The 20,957-nt window shown below is 36.7% G+C and overlaps 1 protein-coding gene across 3 annotated transcripts in view; it reads left to right on the plus strand.

Moving 5' to 3' along the window:
• GABBR2 (gamma-aminobutyric acid type B receptor subunit 2) overlaps positions 1-20,957 on the plus strand; it is a 477,610-nt gene that overhangs the window by 92,524 nt on the left and 364,129 nt on the right. For all 3 annotated transcript variants that reach the window (XM_048079587.2, XM_048079588.2, XM_048079589.2), the window contains one exon: positions 14,798-14,935. In XM_048079587.2, coding sequence (XP_047935544.1) covers positions 14,798-14,935 — 138 coding nt within the window. The remainder of the gene's footprint in view (positions 1-14,797; positions 14,936-20,957) is intronic.

A 20,957-nucleotide genomic window follows, 5' to 3' on the forward strand; every position in this document is an offset into this window, starting at 1 on the left:
TTTATATTAAAAGGAAACAAAATCATCCCACCTGAAATTACCATTTTTCATTAGGCAGAAGAAATATCTTTTTGAAAACATTACTCAATCAAAAATATTTTCTTAAAGTTTGAAGTCCCAGAGTGAGTAGTATTATTGAGTGCTTACAGAAACTCTTTGAGGTCTTAAAATGGGGCTTATTTGCAAATGGCAGGCAATTAAATTATTTATAACAGAATAAAGCTCTGCCAATATCACTTCTGTTTTATTATTTCTAAATAGAAATCAGTGCCAACTGCATTCTTTTGCACAATCCAGCTCAAGCTGTGTATTACTTTTAACACAGATACCTTATAAAATGTGATTTCTTGCAAATAGGATTGTCTCTATACTGAACTTATATTTCACATCAAATTAATGTACTTTGGTCTTTGATAAGGTTTTCTTACATTGTTTTTGTATGCTTTTGTTAAATCATAGTATCCAATTTGTTGGACGCTAAAAATTTGTAATCAAGGACTTATCAAACATTTACTGAAGATGGGAAAATACAGGAAATAATGCTGCTAAGTGTTTTTTGAAATGACCAAAGCAGACTGTTAAATGATATTTCAAGATGTGAAAAAATTCAAAGTGATAAAGAATTGCATTAGAATGCAAATTACTTCTACTCAGTGAGGCTTGGGGAGGTGGCTAGCATGAAGTTGCTCATAATACATCTGATGGATATAATACACAAACAAGTTTAAAACAAAAAGCAAAAACCACCAACTCTTAAAAGACTCTTAAGACCAAAAAGACTCCTAAGAGTCTTTTTTAAATAGTCAGGAGATAGTCAAAAGAAGAATTAGCACTTTGTTAGCTGTAAGCTCGCCTCTGTTTTCCATATATTGTGATATAGAGAAGAAGTACTAAAAAGTAAATTATTGGTATTCTGTGTACCAAATCTTAAGTACTGAAAAGCCTTTTGTAAGTTTATTGAATGTTAAAATACAAACTTTTGAAGTAGTTTGTCAGAGGAGTAGAGTAATACCATAAATAACTCCTGTAGTCTCATTTTTCTGGTGTGATCTCATTATTTATAAATTTTGTTCTTATTTATTTCTAATGTTTATGATGGGAGACACGTTGTGCATAATTTATGAACTAAAGTACATTCACAGAAGTGATTACAACACCATGAAGAAAGCAGTGGACAAATCTTTCTATTTTTCCTTGCTTCAATAGAGTTTTGTTATCACAGTGAATTTAAAGCATGAGAAGTTCTGAAATCTGGAGGTGTAGTTGTTTTGTCATATCTACTTCTAACTGATATCTGTTGAAAAAATTCTGGTAAGCTGAGCTTAAAAGAGTGAATAAGCTTGTGTGGTTAGGGGTGACATATGACACTTCCCCCCCCCCCAACTCAGGCACATGTTTGCATGCTAACGCACCATATGCCACCCAAATCCATGTTAATATTGTGCATTTTATGATTAATACATATCTTTGCCTGTCTCTTTTCTTGTTCAGTGTGGGTGTGAGTCTCCTATCTTCTAACTCGTATAGTAGCTGAAAGTAAATTTTGAGCACACTGGAAGCCTGTACTTGCTCTGTCTCCCTTTGGTTTGCATCTAGCAGTATAAGTAGTAGGCAGTGGGAGAATCGGTCCCTGTGTGTTTTACTGGCTTTGCTGTTGTCAGGGAATACAATCTCCACTGTGAATGAGGAAGGGGCTGTTTCATGTTCTCATAAACCAGCACCTGTGATGTTATTAATGATAGGACTGGAGGGAATGGCCTTAAGTTGCACCAGGGGAGGTTCAGGTTGGAAATGAGGAGACATGTCTTCTCAGAAAGAGCAGTCAGGCATTGGAACGGGTTGCCCGGGAGGTGGTGGCGTCACTGTCATTGGGGGGTGTTCAAGGAAAAGTTGGACCTGGTGCTTAGGGTTACAGTTTAGTGGGTGACATTGGTAGTAGGGGTGATGGTTGGACCAGATGATCTTGGAGGTCTTTTCCAGCCTTAATGATTCTTTGATTCTATGATTCTATTTATCAGCACTTTCTTCATAACTCAGCAAGTTGTGCTTCGAGCACCATTTGCTGGAGGTATCAGTGGGGTGGGCTTTTTGGTTCGCTTGTGGGTTTCTTTTTAAAAATTGAATAAGTAGAAGTCTGCCAGCAAACTGTCATGTTCTTGAAGCTCAGGTATGAGGTGTTGGAAAAAGCATCTCCTTTTAATTGCTGTGTTTTCTTTCACCTTAAAAGCATAGCAGTCAAAGTAGTGCAGCAGGAAGATCTGTGGCAACCAGCAATGCTGTTGTCCTACTACCCCTGCATGCATGCACCAACACACACATGCATTCATACCTGTGATTTGCCGAAATAGAAAGGATGATACAAACTCTTCTTATCTGCCTGTCTGTGAGGTCAGCTGACTTATTTGAACAACTATCGATATCAGCTGCAACTAGTCAAACTCACTTTGTCCAAAGTGGAAACCACTTACATAAACTTCTCACACATTTATAGACAAGTAGCATGGAGTTTCATGTAATGAACAGAAAACCTGTTTAAGTCTCTTTTATTGCATGGCCTCTTTGTAAGGAGGTGTAATGACAGTAACCTCTTATCTGCCTTGGAGCGCTTGGAGTATCATATTTAAGCAAGGCACTTGAAAGCTATTAAGTTATTCAGAGCACTGGTTCATTTTAAGATAGGTTACCTTGGGCACAGTCATTGTCAATTTAATATATCACTTTCAGTTTGTTGCCTAAAAAAATACCAAGAAAAAATTGATTCATTCACACTTTTTCTCTTCCTTTTAAGATGCCATAGTAAGAAATAAAATTGATCTAGAGCTTTATAAAGTACCTTTTTTTTTTTTTTATACTTGACAATGTGGTGTCAGCTGCACTTGACAAAATGATTAAAATCATCCTATTAGCATTTGATACCATTTCAACCTGTTAGGATTCTGGGTGACAGTCAGTACGTACTTGGCAAAGAGATGTCAAGAATCTGCTCAGTTCCCCGTGCAATCTTAAAGCAATTTAGCTCTGTTAGAATACATAGTGTAACAGAAAGCAGGCTGTCCTCAAGTAGCTTGTTATTTGGATGATTTTTTTTTTAATCTCTTGGAAAGTTAGGACTGAGAGAGTCTGGCAAAATTATAGAGATTTGATAGATGGATAAACTGATCTGTTTGTCTATCCAGGTACTGAACTGGTCTGACAATTTTCCACTACAAAAATTTAGAAAAGTTTGGCAATTTAAAGCTTTGCAGAGTTTAGCTGAGCCACTTTTAGTAGAGTTTAGACTAGTGAAAAAATTCAACTAACATAGCCACAAATGCTAATCATGCATTTGCCTCAAGTGTAGCAGTGCCTAACAGAGCATTATGTGCCAAACTAATAGCAGCAATCTGTGAGGTGCCAAACGTAACCACAGTCTGAAGGTAATTGGACAAATGACAGGATTTGGTCATTTGGAACTACTTTGTGATGGGTGTCAATGAAATTTTCCATAGAGCTGGGTTTAAAAAAATCAGTAGGATCTACTAAATCAGTATTCAGACCAGAGGGAGTCTGGGATTTTATTATAAAGAATAGTACACATAGAGACAAAATAGTCTCTTTTGGGGTTTACAGCTCTTAGAGTTCATCCTGCATGGCAAGCAGGCCATGAGAACAAATCAGTTTGTTGTGGGTGTGTCACAATCATATAATATATTTAACTAGCTAACCAAACTAGTTAACTAATGAGGAGACTTAGGCTGACCTTATAAAGCTGAGCTGGCCAAGCTTGCAGGTCTTAGCTTCTAGTATAGGTTGTTTACACTTTCCGGACTTGCACTAAATGTATTTGGTTGATTTGGGGACAAATGCAGGTTTAATCTATGTCCTCTGTGGGTATTTCACCTGCATACAGCCCAGCTATATTTCACTTCTGGTCCACATGTACTGTTTTTAATGGAGCATAAGGTGGGAACCCCCAACAGTTGATACATCAAGGTGAGTAATGCTGTGCTCTTGGCAAGCTTAATTAAGATTCTCCTTAGGTACTCCAAAGGGGAAAAGTATTGGTAATTCTACTTGCAGAAATCACATATCATGCTGTAAAATGTGAGTGTTAGGGATTTATTTGGCAGTCTGCTAGCTTGTTTTGATCTTGCAGAGGAATAGCTCTTTGTTAACCAGGTTGCACAGAGGCAATATCTTGCTTGCATAGCTTTAAAGCCAGAGAAATTTGGTGTCCATTTGTGAATGCAACAGGATCTCAAGTAAGACAGGTCCACCGTTCCGTGTTTTTGAGGTAGTTCCTAATTTCTACTAATTAATTTCCTGGAGTATAAAACCAAACTAGGTCAAGGTGAGTCTCTAAGTAGGGAAATCTCAAAAACATTGCACAAGTTATTAAATAAAAGGCTAATAACACACCTGCAATAACCCTGTCCATAGTGCCCATAAAGTTGGAATTCTATATATCTCCCTGCCCTTCTAGGGTTGCTTGTTTGTTGCAGCCAAGTCCATGACACCTCAGGTTTGTGTTAATCTGCTGGTTCCCTTTGGAAAGTCTATTGCTATTTGCTTTCCTGCCCCATTCTGCACTCTGGAAGTACGTGTGGGCGGGGGGGAAATGGACAATACACCAATATAGCACAATGGTGGTATTTGTCACAGTAGTTTTGAACCAAGAGCACATTTAGTCTCTCTGATACTAGAGATCCATTTGCTGCAGGTTGTCCCTGTCTGACCATGGGTCTGGATACCATTTCTAACCCATTGATTAAAAAGTCTATGACTTCTGTAAAATGGGGAGTTATTGTAGTCTGGTGCTATATTACCATTTAATCCAAATTAAGGCATATCATGAATTTCATTTGACTTTTATGGGCTAAATGAAGTGATAGCTTATCCAAATGATCATACATTATTCCTCCTTAAATAAATTAGCTTAGTAGAGTTTTATTCACTGTAGACAAAGTTCAGCTATTTTACATCACTAAGTGATTTTAATTAAAAAACATAGAAGTGATGAAGAATATCATACCAGATTTTCTTGACCTCTGGGCCAAGAAATACATTTTTGCCATTCTTAATTCATTAAGCCCTTTTTAAACTCTTACTTTGTCAGTTATATGGTTTTTTCTGCCCTATGTCTCTGTTTTCAAAATCCTTACTGGAGGAAAAAAACAAACAAACAATATGGCATCAGAAAAAGCCATGCTGGGAGTTATCTACTTTGTGCCATGTAACGCTCTTCATAAACAAGGTTCCCCTCTAAAGAAAAAGTTTGATATTATTTTTCAAAAATACCTGATGCTTTCTGGACTTTTATTGGAATTCAAACATAGAATGTCACAGATATTCTTGTGGTATTTGAAGAGATCTTCTCACATTTCCTAGGTAACCAACTTTCCGAAGCTCTAAGAACAATTCTGAAGGCCCTTGTAGTCATCTGTATCTCTTTTATCTCATCTTTGCACGCTCAGAATAAAGTTTTATTTTAATTTCATGTCATAAAATTATCAAGAGGGAGGTTTTTGTATTTTTTTTTATTTTTTATTTTTTGATGAAATTGGAGCATCTTTCAGGAGGGAGTAGGTTGTGGGATAGGAAAAATACATATAACAAACTTCCCTCACAACTGATTCTTGCTGATTGCTGAGAGCCAAGAGATTTTGCAAAATATCATTGCACTTCAGCTGCAGTTTTGGTTGTAGCTTATTACTGAAGAGTGGGATGTCAGACATACTGTGATGTATGTTGTTGTTACTTCCAGTGTTTTGCATTAGTACATTTCCATTTTCTTCCATCTACAAGAGCTTCCTGATTGTTATTTATAAATTTGGACTTCCTCCTTCTATATTCTTTCATATTCTGTTTCTTTGTACTTGCTGCAAAGAGCATAGCTGCAATTAAAAGGAGTTTTGCCAGTACACATCAATTTTCAGTATACTAAAGAGATGAGTATCAACAGTTCAGAGGATGATGACCTTCCGTGCATTAAGTAATTTTTCCTCCAAAATAACCTGACAAAAATAATTCTCCTATTTAAATTGAGTATTAATACTTTTTTAAAAGGTATATATAAAGAACATGGATGTATCCAAATGTGCAATGTATAATATGTGTGAAGTCATCAAGGCATGATTTAATCCCTAGTAAATATCTTATTGAGTTTAGTGACATTCAGGTAGCACTTACAATGTTCACAGAACTATGCAGAAAGGAACATTACTTTGTTGGCAGTAGGCATAAGGAAAGAAAAATGTTGGTAAAATTAAACTTTAAGGCATTTTCAGAAAATTGATTTTACTAAACATAGAATGAAGTACTTCTGTATTGTTTTTATTTGTTGTCTTTAATTGTTCATGCTGAGTAGTATTTTTTACAGTGCTCATACATACATTAGCTGTGGAAAAAACCTCTATATATTTAAATGTTATCACACACACCTTTTTACTTCTGTGACCTTTTTTCTTGTATTCTAGGATGACACCAGTAATGGAATGAAAGGAAATCTAACCGAAATATTCCAACAGATTGTGACTAGATCTGGAATGGTCTATGAAAATATAGGTTATTTCTATAAGTGTAAAAATAAATTTCTATAAGTGTATAAATTTCTATGTGTAAAAATAAATGACAGTGAATTATGGGGAAAGGAAAAGAAACAAGAAAGCATCAAGCAAGATGAGTACCAAATTGAACAGTTGATATTAGTGACTGTGTGTTGAGCTTGCCAAAATTATCTTCCTTAGCACTTCATTTTGTACTCGATCTACAACTGGCAAATCTACTACTGCATAAGTCTTTGTCTCAAAAATATGAGGCAACAAAACAGTAAGTAGCTTGCATCAATAAATTTAAGTGATAATGATCTTGGGGTTCAAGTGTTTGAAACAATTAGCACCTTTTGAGGTTACTTAAATGCCAAAACACAACTGATTTCCTAGGGGAATTTTAAAAGCCTCATGCTGCAAATAAAGAACTGAGACATTTTCGTCTTGATGAATAATTAAAATTAATTTTGTTTTGTTAGAAATCATTGTAATATTGAACTTCTTTGGTAAAAATTAGAAAAGCTGGAGAAAATTGAGCCACAATATTCTCAACAACAGGATATGTTATTTGTTTTTTAACAGGATATGTTATTTGTTTTTTAAACATCCCTCTATATCTTGTTTTTTCCTACACTGTTCCTCCAGGCTTACATGCTTTTCCATAATTCCACTAATTTCCATAAAACATAGGAACAGCAGTATAGATTACATAGGAAGGAAGAAGAAGCAAAAATGAGCAAGATATTTGTCTATATATCTATATGTTTATATCTATATACCAAACTATACCAAAATATCTGATAAGTGCTTTAGCACTGGTATGTCAGAAAACAAGACAATACTAAGAATTAGGTTTGCTTTTTATGTATTCACGCTATATATATGTGAAAACAGATGTCTACATGCTGCTACACATCTGTAAAACTGTGTTTTGTAAAATTATTTAATTGATGCAGAAGTGAATGAGTTAAATAGAATGGACTGTATGTTATCTATGATCAAATAAAGTGTGGATTTTATAAAAACCCTTCTGTCCCAGGAATATTTGAATCAACACCAATTTGATTCTTGTTAGATGATGGGCCCAGCTGCAGAATAATCCAGGAGAACTCAATAAGTTATACTGAGGGATCTGACTAATTGTGCATATTGCACAATAGGATCTCTCTAAGGCTTTGGCCCAAGTGTTAGCTTGCCATTAGCAATTCAGAATGAGATGTTAATGAGAGATTCAGGATGAGAAGTCCTGGCCAGTGTTACCTGAATTACAAATTTTGTCATGGCACAGCCTTAGAACAACTGCATTTGATCAGTGTTACAGCCAGAGAAAAGAATACAGTGGGCCCTGTGTAAAATTATACATGGAGAGGAGAAGCAGAGTGAAGGTTGAAACTGAATTCCTTGGGTTCAGTGAACCATTTTTGTTTACTAATGCTGCTTGAGCAGCTGAAGAAGGAACTGTCATCGGCTGTTTCTCCTTACTGTTGTTGTTGATGATGTTGCCTTAAGAGCATGAAGGGGTCCTACAAGATGAACAAGGTTGTGAAGGAGTGATAGATATCCTGCAATCTGTTGACTGTTTCTGTCTGCCCAGCATTTTTCACCTGTTCTTAAATAAGCTCTTACAACCAACGTCACTCATTGGCTCAGCTTTGGCTGGCTGTGGATTCCTTCTGGAGCTGGCTGCATCTGCCCTTGTGCAACCTGGAGCAGCTCCTGGTCTCTTCTCACAGAGGGTACTCGTGGAGCCCCCTGCTACTAAAACTCTGTCATGTAAACCCAATACACAGTCACTTTATTGAAAGGACATGATCTTCATATCATGCAAAATGTTTCTTGAACATCTTCTGAACTGCTGTCTGTGCAACAGTTACAGATCAAGGGGAGGCTTCAACTTTCTTTGAGGAGAGACTTCAACTTCCAAGCTGAACACAAATTTTGTGTGAAAAGAGGAAGCCAACTTGATCTCTGCTCTTACTGCGTGCTTAACCATGGTGGAAACTTAGGCAGAGTCAGCTTTGGTTACACAGGATTTTTACACTTCAACTCCATTTTATATGGGAGTTCTTAAATTGGGTTCATCCAGTGTAAATGTTATATACTAGAGGAACTACTAAAAAGAGAGAAAATATAAGCCATATTAAAAATAATAATAATAAAAAAAGATAAACAGGGAAAAAAGAGAAAATGCATATACTCCTTGTATAAGGACAGATGGGAAGTTTTTGTCTTGCTGGATGGACTCAGCTGTCAAATAGTAGTGAACTAAGAAAAAGAAAATAATATTGAGCAAGAAGCCAAACCTTCACAAGGTGTTTAGACGGTCCCTAGAAGAATTGGCAACAGAAGAGTTAGTTGTCACCATTGCTGTGAAATCAGTGATTTACGAAGAGACAGGCAGTACCAGAGGTGGAATACAAGATGTGAAATGGGATGCTAAACACCAGTAGCTTAGTGGTGACACTCTGAAAATTAGTCCCTGTATAGCAGGCAGGGTCAGATAAAGAAGGTTCTAGGGAAAGTCCCAAAGTGTGGCTAACAAAAAGGTGTCAAGCTGAGAGGGTTAATTCAGTGGGAAATATTTCATTGAATTAAGTCCTCCTCTGCTGTAGCCACTTCTTCTATACCAAAATGAAATCTAACTGCTAGTAGTTAAAATTAAAAGATGACAGAGAAATCATATATAGAAAAGCCTGCAGTTTGGGATGAATTGGCTACAGTTTTGAGGTAGAGAAGTCTGGTGTAGTTGGGGGGTGGTATTTTTGTTTCAAATACAGAACACATGAATGGCTATTAGACCACTGAATGGCAATCAGTCCAAGAAGTGGTATTGGTATTCTCCATTGTACTGGAAAAGATGATCAGCAGAGCATGTAAGGACAGGGCAAGCATTTAATTGTACATTCCCAGAATAATATACTAGCCACCAATGGTTTGTGATTCAAGAGTTTTCTAAGAAAATCATTGACTCTATATAAGAAGTTTTTTACTTTTTTTTTTTAACCTGTGAACTAATCCAATTTCTTTTCATGTATTTGTGAACTTCAAATATTCATAACACCTGATGGCAAGATGTTTCACTCCTACTTATCATGGCATGAAGAAATTTAGAACAAATAAAAGGAAGCTGTTTTTCCTTTGGTGGTTAATTACATTGTCACAGGATGTTGTTGATATCAAAGTGGTGGTTTCAAGAGCCATTGAACAAATTTATGGAAGGAAAATCCAGCTAGAGTGATTAAATGCAAAAACAGAACTTCTGACTCTGAAAGTTCCAAAGTTGTAGATACCTGAAAACCAAGAGGATACCTTAGGAAAAGTATGCCCTGCCCATAAGTCCAGGCACAGAATGTTAGTCTGATTGATCTTTGGTATAGCTCAGATCAGTTTCCATATGCTCTTCACTGAATTGTCAGTATTGCTTAATGACCTTAAAATTGAAAGAAAACCAAATGAAAATCATTTTGTTGTTCTCATTCCTTAGCTCCTTCCACACTAATAGTCTAATGTAGAGTTAGTTTCTGAGCAAGACTTTGTAAAGTGTAGGAAAACTGCTTTGTAACTCTGTTCTCTCTGTTCAAGGAGGTCTTATCAGGTATTTATGAGCATTTCCTTCTTTCTCTGATGATATTAGCACAAAGTGCTGCTGAAAGCTCTCATATTGCTTGAAAAAGTTTGATATTTCAATACGCAGATGACAGCTGTGGGTTATTCCTTCTCACCATAATGGATATCTAACCTAAGTGTTCAGCATCTCAGTAGATACCAAAACAGTTCCTTGGGTTTCATTTTGCTCAGACAACTAGAGTTGTGCCAGAATGTAGCTAACTGAGAAACAGCTGGGCATAGCTATCCACTAGCTAGAAATCTAAATATAATTATGCATCTGAACAGTGCATCAATTCATAACAGTTCTCATTGCTATTTGTAAAACTGCAGGTTTAACTAGATCCATCAAATTACAGGTACCAGCTCTCTTGCTAGTCCTGTAATTACTCAGACCTGTCAATGCCATAGGAGTCAGCAAACTTAAGGTATCAATTCCACGCAAATTCTCATTCTCTGCATTGAGGATTAACTCTGTGTCACTCCTGTGGCCCTGGGGGTTTAAGAGTACACCCAGGCATCTCACTATCTGCCAGACAGCCCTCCTGACAGCCAGCAACCCTCAGAGGTTGGTTCAGCTTCTTCTGATTTCAGTGTTGTGCTCTTCATAAGGCCCTGTGCAGCGGAGAGGAAGGATGACCTGCTACAGTTTGGGTAAACTAGAAGGTCTCACTTGTGTTTTCAGCTGCTGTGCTGTCCTCTCCAGAGAGGTTTCTTATCCCTGTGCATCTGTTACCCTTCAGGCAGTACTTTCTCCCTGTTTGTCCTGATTCCTTTCTTGATAGATGATGATAGTCTTTATTTGCCAGCCTCTCCTTCAAAGAGGGTTCAGAAAGGTCAGCACTTCAATCCCTAAACTCATTCAACTCCTCTCCTATGCAGCAGTTCATCTGGCTATTTTTCATAATTAAAATAAGTAGTCCTGCTTCCTTCGAAATGGAAACTATGACTTTGAGAGGCATCATCTGTGATATTAATAAGTCTTTGTCTCAATGAGAAGTAGAACTCCTCACACATTTCTGCTTGGTGAATTCCTGGTGTGACTTGTCCATACGATCTCTACCAAGCCAGCGTGTTAAGAGATGCATTTAATGTAATTATCCATTAAAAGGTTTGTTTGCTATTTGTACATGGATTATTACTGACTCCTGACTGAGGTTAAGCACAACAATCGATATGTTTGGGATGAGTAGCTCTCAGCCCCTTCCTCCAAAGAAAATTGTATCATGCACTAAATCACATGTATTTGAAGTTATAGTTATGGTACTAGATTTCTCTGACAAAATGCATTGCAGGAATCCTCAGTGTCTCAACATGCAGTCAAGATCAACCACACGGCATATCTGTCTCTTTTTATATGTGAGTCAAAAGTGAGCTGGCTGCAGTTCAGCTCAGCAAAATAGAGATGTTAATGACAGTTTAAGTAAAAGAACAAAATTATCTAGCAAAAGCCACGTTGGCTCCTTTGAGTAGTATTTTTAATTGTTTAATTGTTTGACTTTTTATGAGGGATTATTTCCCCTTCATTGCTGTTAGTCATGCTCCAATTAATAACCAAGTCAGTTTCTTGTCATCTACATGTGGCCTACTCTGTAGCCTCTGCTTTTTTCTAAGGATTTTAGTTCTTATGCAAGCTTTTGTTCTATTGTAATTAGATTGCTTTGTAGCATTGCTCATGGACCTATTTACCGTCACTTGGTGAGAACAACTCAAGAACTCATTTCGTAATAGGGTGGGTACTTCTGTGGTGCTTGATCTTTTTGTTCTTCAACAACCTTGCCCACATTTAGGGATATATTAGGGTTTGGCAATAGATGATGATGAGCGGCAATAGGGTCTTCTAGGATCTCTGTAAAAGTGATGTTATAAAAGGGCTTTAGGAACTCACTAAGATGAATTTCCCATACTAAAGGCAGGAAGAAACCTTTTGTAACTGCTTGTCCCTCTGGCTCAGTAGATCTGTTATCTTTATCTGAATGCTTATTTTTTAATGCTTGTGACGGACTGCTCTGTTGCTTGCAGGAAAGAATGTTATATACAGTATATGTTGTGAAATGTGACCTTAAACAAACGTGAAAGTCTGCTTTCTTCCATCTCTATCGTTTTTCCTTTTGTTTCTGTCTAGCTTTCTGTCCATCCACATATTAAATCCTTTTTCTTCATTTCTGGGAAATATTTTGGACCATTTTGACAGTTTTGTTCAAGGAGCAGACTGACTCTTCTAATTAATTGTGGTGGCTTAAAAGACAACACGGTAGGCTTGTAACTGAATCTCATTCAATAAAACCCCACACATACTTTGGACTGATCAGTAATATATCTCTGCAGTGCAAACCTTTACACTTTAGGAGAGACAAATAAAGCTTTCAGCATGTCTTCCAAAGAGAAATGATGAGTGAATGGAAGAGTGTTGTTTTCATGAAAGTGTCTTTATAAACATGCAGAGATTAAATAAATAAGAAAGAGGAACCTTGATTATAATAGCAATTCTGAACTTCCTGGCAAATTTACCCACTGTGATCCTTACAACTGCATATAGTGACTTTACTACAGTGAGAAAAAAAATTGTAGGCAAATAGTTCTTAAAGGAGGTATAAAAGTTTTGTAATGTGAAGGTAAATTTTAGTATGAAGTATACTTCAAATAACAGATTGTACATCTTTATCATTTAAAACACAGAATTTTATTTCTCCATAACTTCTTATATGTATACCCACTTCATTGGCTACAGCTTCCAACTGCTATTTTACTATCAACATCCTTCTTATTTCATATATGTATTCTTTTTAAACCGTTATTCAGTGAAACACTGAAAACATATGACATAATGAAAAAAAATATGATTATATTCTCTGGTTTTAAGTTGGTATGAAAATCAAGTCAATAATCTCTTTTGCTGCAGGTTGAAGTGGTGGGGTGGATGAGGGCAAAGATATGGCTGAATGTCACTTAAGTTCTGTTTCTATATATTATATTTAAATGTCTAGAGTCCTTGGTTGCTTATAGAAGTAAAGAAATAGTAGAATATTTAGCTGCACTTGGAATAAAAACCTGATCTTTAAGTAGGGGGTGGAGGAGTAAGGATGAAGGACTCTGCCTGATCACAGTCTTGATTCCTACACATTATGATCTTGCCAACGATCCATCAAACTGACAAGGGAGCCTCTGCCATAGTGATTTTTTTTTCTTGTAATAAGAAAGAAAAAGTTGTTCTATATTATGCAATTTTAAACTCTTCAACAATAATCTGTATCCTTCTGAATAAGTAAGAGGAATAATTCTATTCTTGCAAGTAGCATGCAAATAGAATATTTTTTTTTTAGCATATTAATTCTGTAAGAAGATTAATATAAGCTTGAAAACTTCTTAGGCAAAATCTTTATTCTTTCAACAGAACGCAAAACAATTACTACTTGGACGCTGATAGTAAATGAACTGTTTTATTGAATAGTTACAATGAAACAGGAGGTTGGTGTACAATAGTTCATGTAAAGATTATGAGGAAGAATTTGTAGAGGAGGGAAAAAAGGGCAGAGGATATTGTTTCAAAATGGGAGATAAAGAAGTGGCTGCTACTGGAGAAGTGGTAGCTACCATTAGAGCCTTTTGGCAGGCTGACTTCCAGTACAGTTTGGAATCAAATTCTGAACTTCAGGTGCATGTTTTATTAACACTGTGCTGCAAGCTCAGGAATTAAGATGGGACTACATAAATTATTATGAATGATCAATACTACTCCAGACAATGACTGATGTTCAAATATTTTGCAATACTGACTATTACTTTTTATTTCTATTGTCAGTCCTGGTCACAATTTATGGTATAGATCTTTAAAATTGAAAAAAATAAATTGTGTAATTATTAATGCAATTGGATAATTACCAAACTAATTATCAGAAAATCCCAGAACAAGTCATGTTGAATGGGTCCTCAGAAGGTCATTTAGTCCAGTCTTCTGTTCAAAGCAGGGCAAGCTATTAGAGCAGACAAATTAATTCCTAGTATATTCTAGGAATACTCCTAGAATATTCTTTTGATATTTTTTGGAGGCTTTGTGTTGTCCTTCTAAATGACAGGCTCTCTAGTATATATATGTATATATACACACACACACACATATGCACGTGTATATATATATATTTTGCACAGAGTGCTGAGCATGGACTTTAAGGAGAAGTTTCTTAGGAGCCTTTTTAGAGACAGAACTTGCTTTACAAAGAGACACAATGGGTAATGTCAAACTTTCCTTCAGCTATGAAAGTTCTGCTGACATCTAGTGTTACATTCCAAATTTTGCTTTGGGAAATGGTAACTCTGAATGCAGAGTAAGTTTTCAGTCAGTCATATTTTGTTGATTTTTTTTTTTTTATTCTTTGTCAAAAGATAGTATCAAAATTCAGATATCCCAGCTGTGCTTTGGAAGGAAGACATAAGGGGTTTTAATGGTGTAAGGAGGGAGTTTCCTGTTTTACTGTAGCGTGTTAGGGGTCCAAGGCAGAGTGCTCAAGTTATTCATGTCTGGGCCGTAAGATATTATATGTTGTACAATTTATACAGTGCAACCCCTCAAATTTCTCCCTATCCAGTTGTTTATTTCTTAGTTCATTAAATTATTTGTGATGGTGAATATTTTCTCTTTCTCTTTTTTTTTTTCTTTTCGCCAGTGTGACAATGCAAAAGGACTCAAAGCCTTCTATGATGCAATAAAATATGGACCTAATCATCTGATGGTTTTTGGTGGCGTATGTGCAACAGTTACTTCTATCATTGCTGAATCTCTAAAGGGATGGAATTTGGTTCAGGTAAGACATGAATTATATTCAAATGCTGAATATTTTGTACATATATCTTTTTAAATTTAGAACCTTAGCGTTTGATGCTTTTTAAGCTTAACATTTTGTGTAATTAGTATACCACCATTCTGAAGGTCAGTGCAGTTACATGTAAATAAGGACAGTCTCTTTTATATGGTACTAGATTCCAAGGCATGGCATTGTGCTCAAAATATGTGAGCGTAGGACAACAGTTGTGCATCTCAGTAGATTAATTAAATAAAATTAATTTGATGTATCTCAAAAAGCAACCTAAAAGTTCAGTATGCTAGGTGAGCAAATCTCAGCCCTAAACAAGGTAGAGGAAACAACTTGTCAGTCCTTAAACTATGGTACACTGGGGTCTTTACTCAGTCTCTACTCAATCATAATGCAATAATTCCTATTGACTTTAAAAGTGTTAGGAGTACATAAACTGTAAGTAGTAACTGTGCAAGAGTTTCAGTATTTGACTCACAGAGCACATTTATTCCCAGCTGTTCTTTCTGACTTTCTTAAAGGTCAAGTTTGTGGAAAGGTTTCTTCTGCTGAGGAATCAGAATTTATTAATATTAATCTTTAAAATGCGGATGATAGCAGTATGATTTTCTTCATTTCTTCAGTCATCTGCCCAGTAACGATCTTGAGACTGATGGCTGTTCAGGCAATGCAGGCAGCAGGTTTTGTTTTTCAGCTGTGGAAAAACCTCGGCGTCCTACTCAATATTTGTATTGCCCGAAGATATAATTTTTATCTTGCTTTATTAATATATATGTGTATATAGTATAGCAGAGTGATAAAATAATAATATATAGTAATCACCTGAGGTTTCACTTACAAACAGATCCCTCTTTTCCACCTGGAATACTCACTGAGCAGAGTGCAGAATGAACAAATGAAGCATAATTAAGTTTGTGAAGAAGATGATGATCAGAGTACAAATGGGAAATTCTTAGGAGGATAATTAAAGTAGCTTGTTAACTGTGTTTGCAGTGCTTGTCATATCAGACTTTTTTTATGCTTCAGGATTTTTTTTTCCTGATGTGAAAAACATCAGTTCTACTATGGAAACAAAATAATAGAATATCTCTGGGGAGAGCTGGGAAAGGAAGGGAAAGCTTGAAACTATTATTTATTACTCTTTTAGAAATGGCCTAGTACATGGGCTATAATGAAATGTGTGGCTGGAGCCCTGTTATTTTGGAATTTGTCACATGGAACTTCCAGATGATGTAGCTTGTTTTAAGGAATGGGATTTCATTGTGCTAAATCCTTTTATTTTATGCTCACGTCCTGCCTGCTAGAGTCTGAAAATCTTTTTTTCTTTTTTTTTTTTTTAATGCAGTTGCTCAGTCAATAAGTGAACACAATTAGAAAGCTTCTAGTTGCTTTTAAATGGCTGAGTTTGTCAATATATGTGTTAACTTATATAATGATATGAAGCATTGCTACCAGACAGAATCTATTTCTCTGTATTTAACAACTACAACTGTGACAAAATCCTAAACGTTATTAATGATACCAGAATATCAAGGGATTCTCTGTTGCTTGGGCTCAGTGTCCTGCAGGCACTAGATCAGTCCTCACATGGCATAATTCCACTTTGTGGCAGGTTTTTATATATTGATTGAATGACGAAAGAACACAAATGATAGTGTGGCTGGGGAGTGTGGTGAAGCTTAGTGGATGGTACAGCAAGAATGGAAACAGTTTGTGGAAGTGTTGTGTCATACAGAAACAGCAATACTTGTATCTGCAAATCAGCAAAAATATCATGTATAAGATCATGTATAACGGAGTATAAATCCTTCCACTCCTCAGGATCCTCTGTCTTGAACATCTTTGATTAAATATGTAACTTGAATAGATGGAATAGACAGAAATCTGTAGTTCTCGGTAGTGGAGAAATAATGTTCAGCCTGAAAAAATACAGGACTGTCCTCTCTCCCTTAAAGCTTGAAAATTCACCTCAGAGAATCAGAGCAAACTCCCATAACTAGTTATGTAAATTTGTGATCATGCTAAAGTCATTTTGTGTTGCAATCTAGAAGAAAGAAAACTGTGTATATAGACAAAACCTAAGGTGACATCGTACTGCTGAGTAGAGGATTTGCATTTGGATGTCTGACTCCATTGTTTTTCTCCGGTGCAGGCGGTCATGAACACAAAGCTCTTAACCCTAGCAGGAACATTTGATTTGATCTGATTTACGCAGGTGTCCTGTGACTGTGCAAAGTGATGACTGTCTTCCCTGCAAGAGAAATGCAGGATACTGAGAGTACTGGGGAGAATAGGGAAGAAAAGAAGGACAACAGAACGTTTACCTTAGCAAATCTGATACAAGGCTGAATGCCTGGAAAACTTTTCTAGAAGCCTTTTAGCCCTGAATTCCAAGTTTCTGTCTAACTGTTTTTCTTCCACTTGGGAGACTTTTTTTTTTCTTTTTCTTTTTCTTCTTTTTTTTTTCTTCATTTCTGCCTCTTCTTCCCTGTTGTCTCCAGTAAAAAGTCTCCAAAAACAAGAAATCAAATAAAAGGCAAAAAGTACAAATGTGCTGGAAATTATTACATTGCCTTTGTCACTCAAACAATGCTATAATAGTGATGAGAGGAAGGAAAGGGAGATAATTTTCTGCAAGAGAGCTGTGGTCTCTACACTCCTTACTGTGTTCTGTTGATAAAGACAGTGTCTTTACTTCACTGTGTGAAGTACAGTGACTTTTGCTTCACTGATAAATTGAGTTCACTGGTGTCCTGCAACAGTGTGAAATAGGGGAGACTATCAGAGCTTAAGAGTCTCAGTCTGAAGGTGCCTTGTTCTGTCTTGTTTTCATACTGTGTCTAAACAGAAGGTACTTTTCTTCTCCCATCTTGACAAATTTTGGTTTACTTATGATCAGCAACAGAATGGGAGATTTTGTTCTCAACCGGCTGCCTTCAGCTGCTGGCTGATTCAATTATCTCTTACTGTAACAAAAGTAATGATTTTTTAATGGTGCTCTTTGTATTTGTGGAAAAAGCAAGTTGTTTTAGACAGCGAATACTTATTTCATCCTTAATGACTTTCACTGAGGTATGCTAGGTGTCACAACCTGTTTCTGAACACACATTCTTAGAAGGAGAGGCACATATACCCATTCCTTAGCTTCTCAAACCTGGAAAATTGAGAGCTTCCCTGTGAGCCATTCCTGTATGCCAGCAGTCATTACTTTGCTGAGTGACAGCCTGAACACAGGCTGGGAACTGCTGCTTGTGGCTTTGATCTCCCATCTGTGGCATGCAATCGGTTTGAATCTTTGGCATTTTGCTTATAAAGTGCTAATAGTATTCTCTGTATCTGGCAATGGGTCATAAAGGTACAGAGGTGTAACATGGGGCATTTTCTTTGCTGTCAGGGAAATACTTAAGTATCAAATTCTTCAGGATTCATCTTGTCTCCGTTCCCTTTCAATGAGCATTTGAGGCAGTGTGAAGTATTTTAAGCAGTGTGAAGAAGAATTATTGGCAGTATCTGCACTATACTGAAAATGACCAGTTATGTATTTTATACACCAATACATTCCTGATAGAATCCAGGTTGTCCAAAGTGGAGGAGATTGTTCATAATTCAGTCTTTCTCTTCTGTTTCAGGCTATTCATCAACTGTTTATCCTTCCATGTGAATTTCTTATACTGTCAAAAGTGCCTGATTTGTTTAGACTGTTGTTTCACCTATTTTCCATTGTCATCTGTCACTTTTTATTTCCCAATTGCCATCTTAACATAAGCATTTAAATGGGATGAGGGTTTTGACCAAACTGGTCATCTCTCACAATTTGTTGAACTACTTCTCCATTTTGGAGATTTTTCTTTCCTTTATTGTGATGTTTACTTTCTCTTACAGTCTGCTTCATTTATATTTTCTGTCAACTCTGGAACAAGCCTCTTCCAGAATCAGTATAAATATTACTTCTTCCTTGAAATATCCTCCCTCCACATATTTAATGTAATCTAGTCATAACTGCTGGCTTCTAGACAGGTAACTGCTACAGGTCCAGTGATTAGATCATAATGACATTCACAACACAGAAACCTTGTTTTGGATTCAGAGTCTCATGTTGGAACATTTTCTGAGAAAACTGTAGGTACTCTAATCATGATGTATTACTCACTTTGTGGGCTGGACTTCTGGAAAAAAAAAAAAAAAAGAAGTCTCCTGTATTAACATGGGGCAGCTTCACATGTTAGAAAGGAAAACTCCTTTACTTCTCTAGCTTGATGTCATGGAGTATTAAAGAGCCTACCCTGAGATTTGTTATATTATCACAGAAGTCCATAGGCATTCAAGATCCAATATCTGAATTGCCAGAAAGACTGCTGATATTAAAGAAAATCACTGATGCTTCTAGCCTTTGGTTTCCTTCTGAAACAAGGCTGATGTGATTTCATTGTCAGTTCCTCCTGATAATTTCTGACCACTGTCCAACTGAAACCAGATTTTAACAAAGAACTTCCTAAAGATTATTAACCTCTACACATTTGTGCATAAAGGAACTGCTGGGGAGAGGGATCCAAACGAAAGTGAGGCTGTGACAAGAGCATGGAGGTAACTGGGAGCCTGCCATGGTATGTGCTGCTTCTTGTCCAGCTGCTGATTATGTGAATGTGACTGATTGCATTGAGAAATTAAATAGCAGTGGAAAAAAAAAGGTGGATAAAATGTGGATGAGGGGTAAAGCACAGAGGATTATGAAGCAGGATTTAAGGTGTTTTTGTGTGTAAAAGTGTAGGACACACTATACAAAAACAAACTTTATTTGTTGGCTCTGTTACTCATTAAAACACATGTTAATATAGCCTATAACCAGTGTTTTTTAACACCTCCATAACACAAATCATCACAGAGGCTTCTATACTGCCCACTGAATCATATTTCTTCTTGTTAATGTCTGGATTTTCTAAATCCTCATGCTTGTTACTTGGAGCTCTGGCACAGGCACATAAATATTTTGAAAAAAAAATTATCACGTTCCTTGTCACGTTTGTTCCAGCACAGTAAGTTTGTGCTACTTTTGCCTTCACTGCACAATTTCCATGTATTATTACTCTGAGCAATGAAAAGGGCATTTAAACTATTCTTTGGCTAAGAAGATTAGCTACTTCTATCTATGAGATGCAGGCGGTCCCATTTGAACAGGCCAGTCTCCCATTGGAGTATGACCTAGCACTCCACAAAACTAGAATCTTTGGCTTCTCAGCCCTCAATTCACAATCATCAGCTTTTTTTTTTTTTTTTTTCCTTTGCTTTCCTGTTTTATATCCTGGGATTGGAGGGATTTTGTAGACTTTCTGTGCTGGTGTTGTAATTTTAACAGGCAAAGTGTGCTAGGGAAAACGCCTCTTGAGGACTTATTATGTAAGGTGCAAACCTGATGACATTCTGGTCCTGCTTTCGGGAGTTAGTTGTGTACATAAGGAAGTTTTGCTTTCTTCATCATAGGAATGCCTGGGAGCTCCTGAACAGGAAGAAAACACAGCAGGACTGACCTTCAGGTAGAATTTCATGTGAAGATTCTCCTCATTTGAGAGAGGCTCTGTTGAATTTGGAGGGAGAGAGACCTTTTAGTTCTACAAATCCTCGCCTTGATACAAGCTGCCAGCAGGAGCTTTGCTGTTATTGACACAGCCCTCCTGAAGCTGTGTGGTTGCTGCTGGGGAAGAAAATGCATGGGGAGTTAGATCAGCAGTATCATGCCTCCTAATTAGACTGTGTCTCCGTGGGTAGCACAGATGTGTACATGTGCAAGGTGGGATGGATTAAGGCTTGGGAAGTTAGTTGTATATTCATCCTTAAACGCAGAGAAATGAATGTTGCCATACACCTGTGGGGACAAGCCCAGAGCAGAAGAATTAACTTAGTAGTGGAAGTTCTTTCTTTCCGATGCTGATTCCTGGTGCATTATTTCAGTTGTACCTCAGTGGAAACATTAGTCACTGTTAATCACAGAAATTTGGTCTACAAAGTTTAAATTGAA

The sequence above is a fragment of the Anser cygnoides genome, chromosome 2 (genome assembly GCF_040182565.1).
Source record: "Anser cygnoides isolate HZ-2024a breed goose chromosome 2, Taihu_goose_T2T_genome, whole genome shotgun sequence".
Lineage (NCBI taxonomy): Eukaryota > Metazoa > Chordata > Aves > Anseriformes > Anatidae > Anser > Anser cygnoides.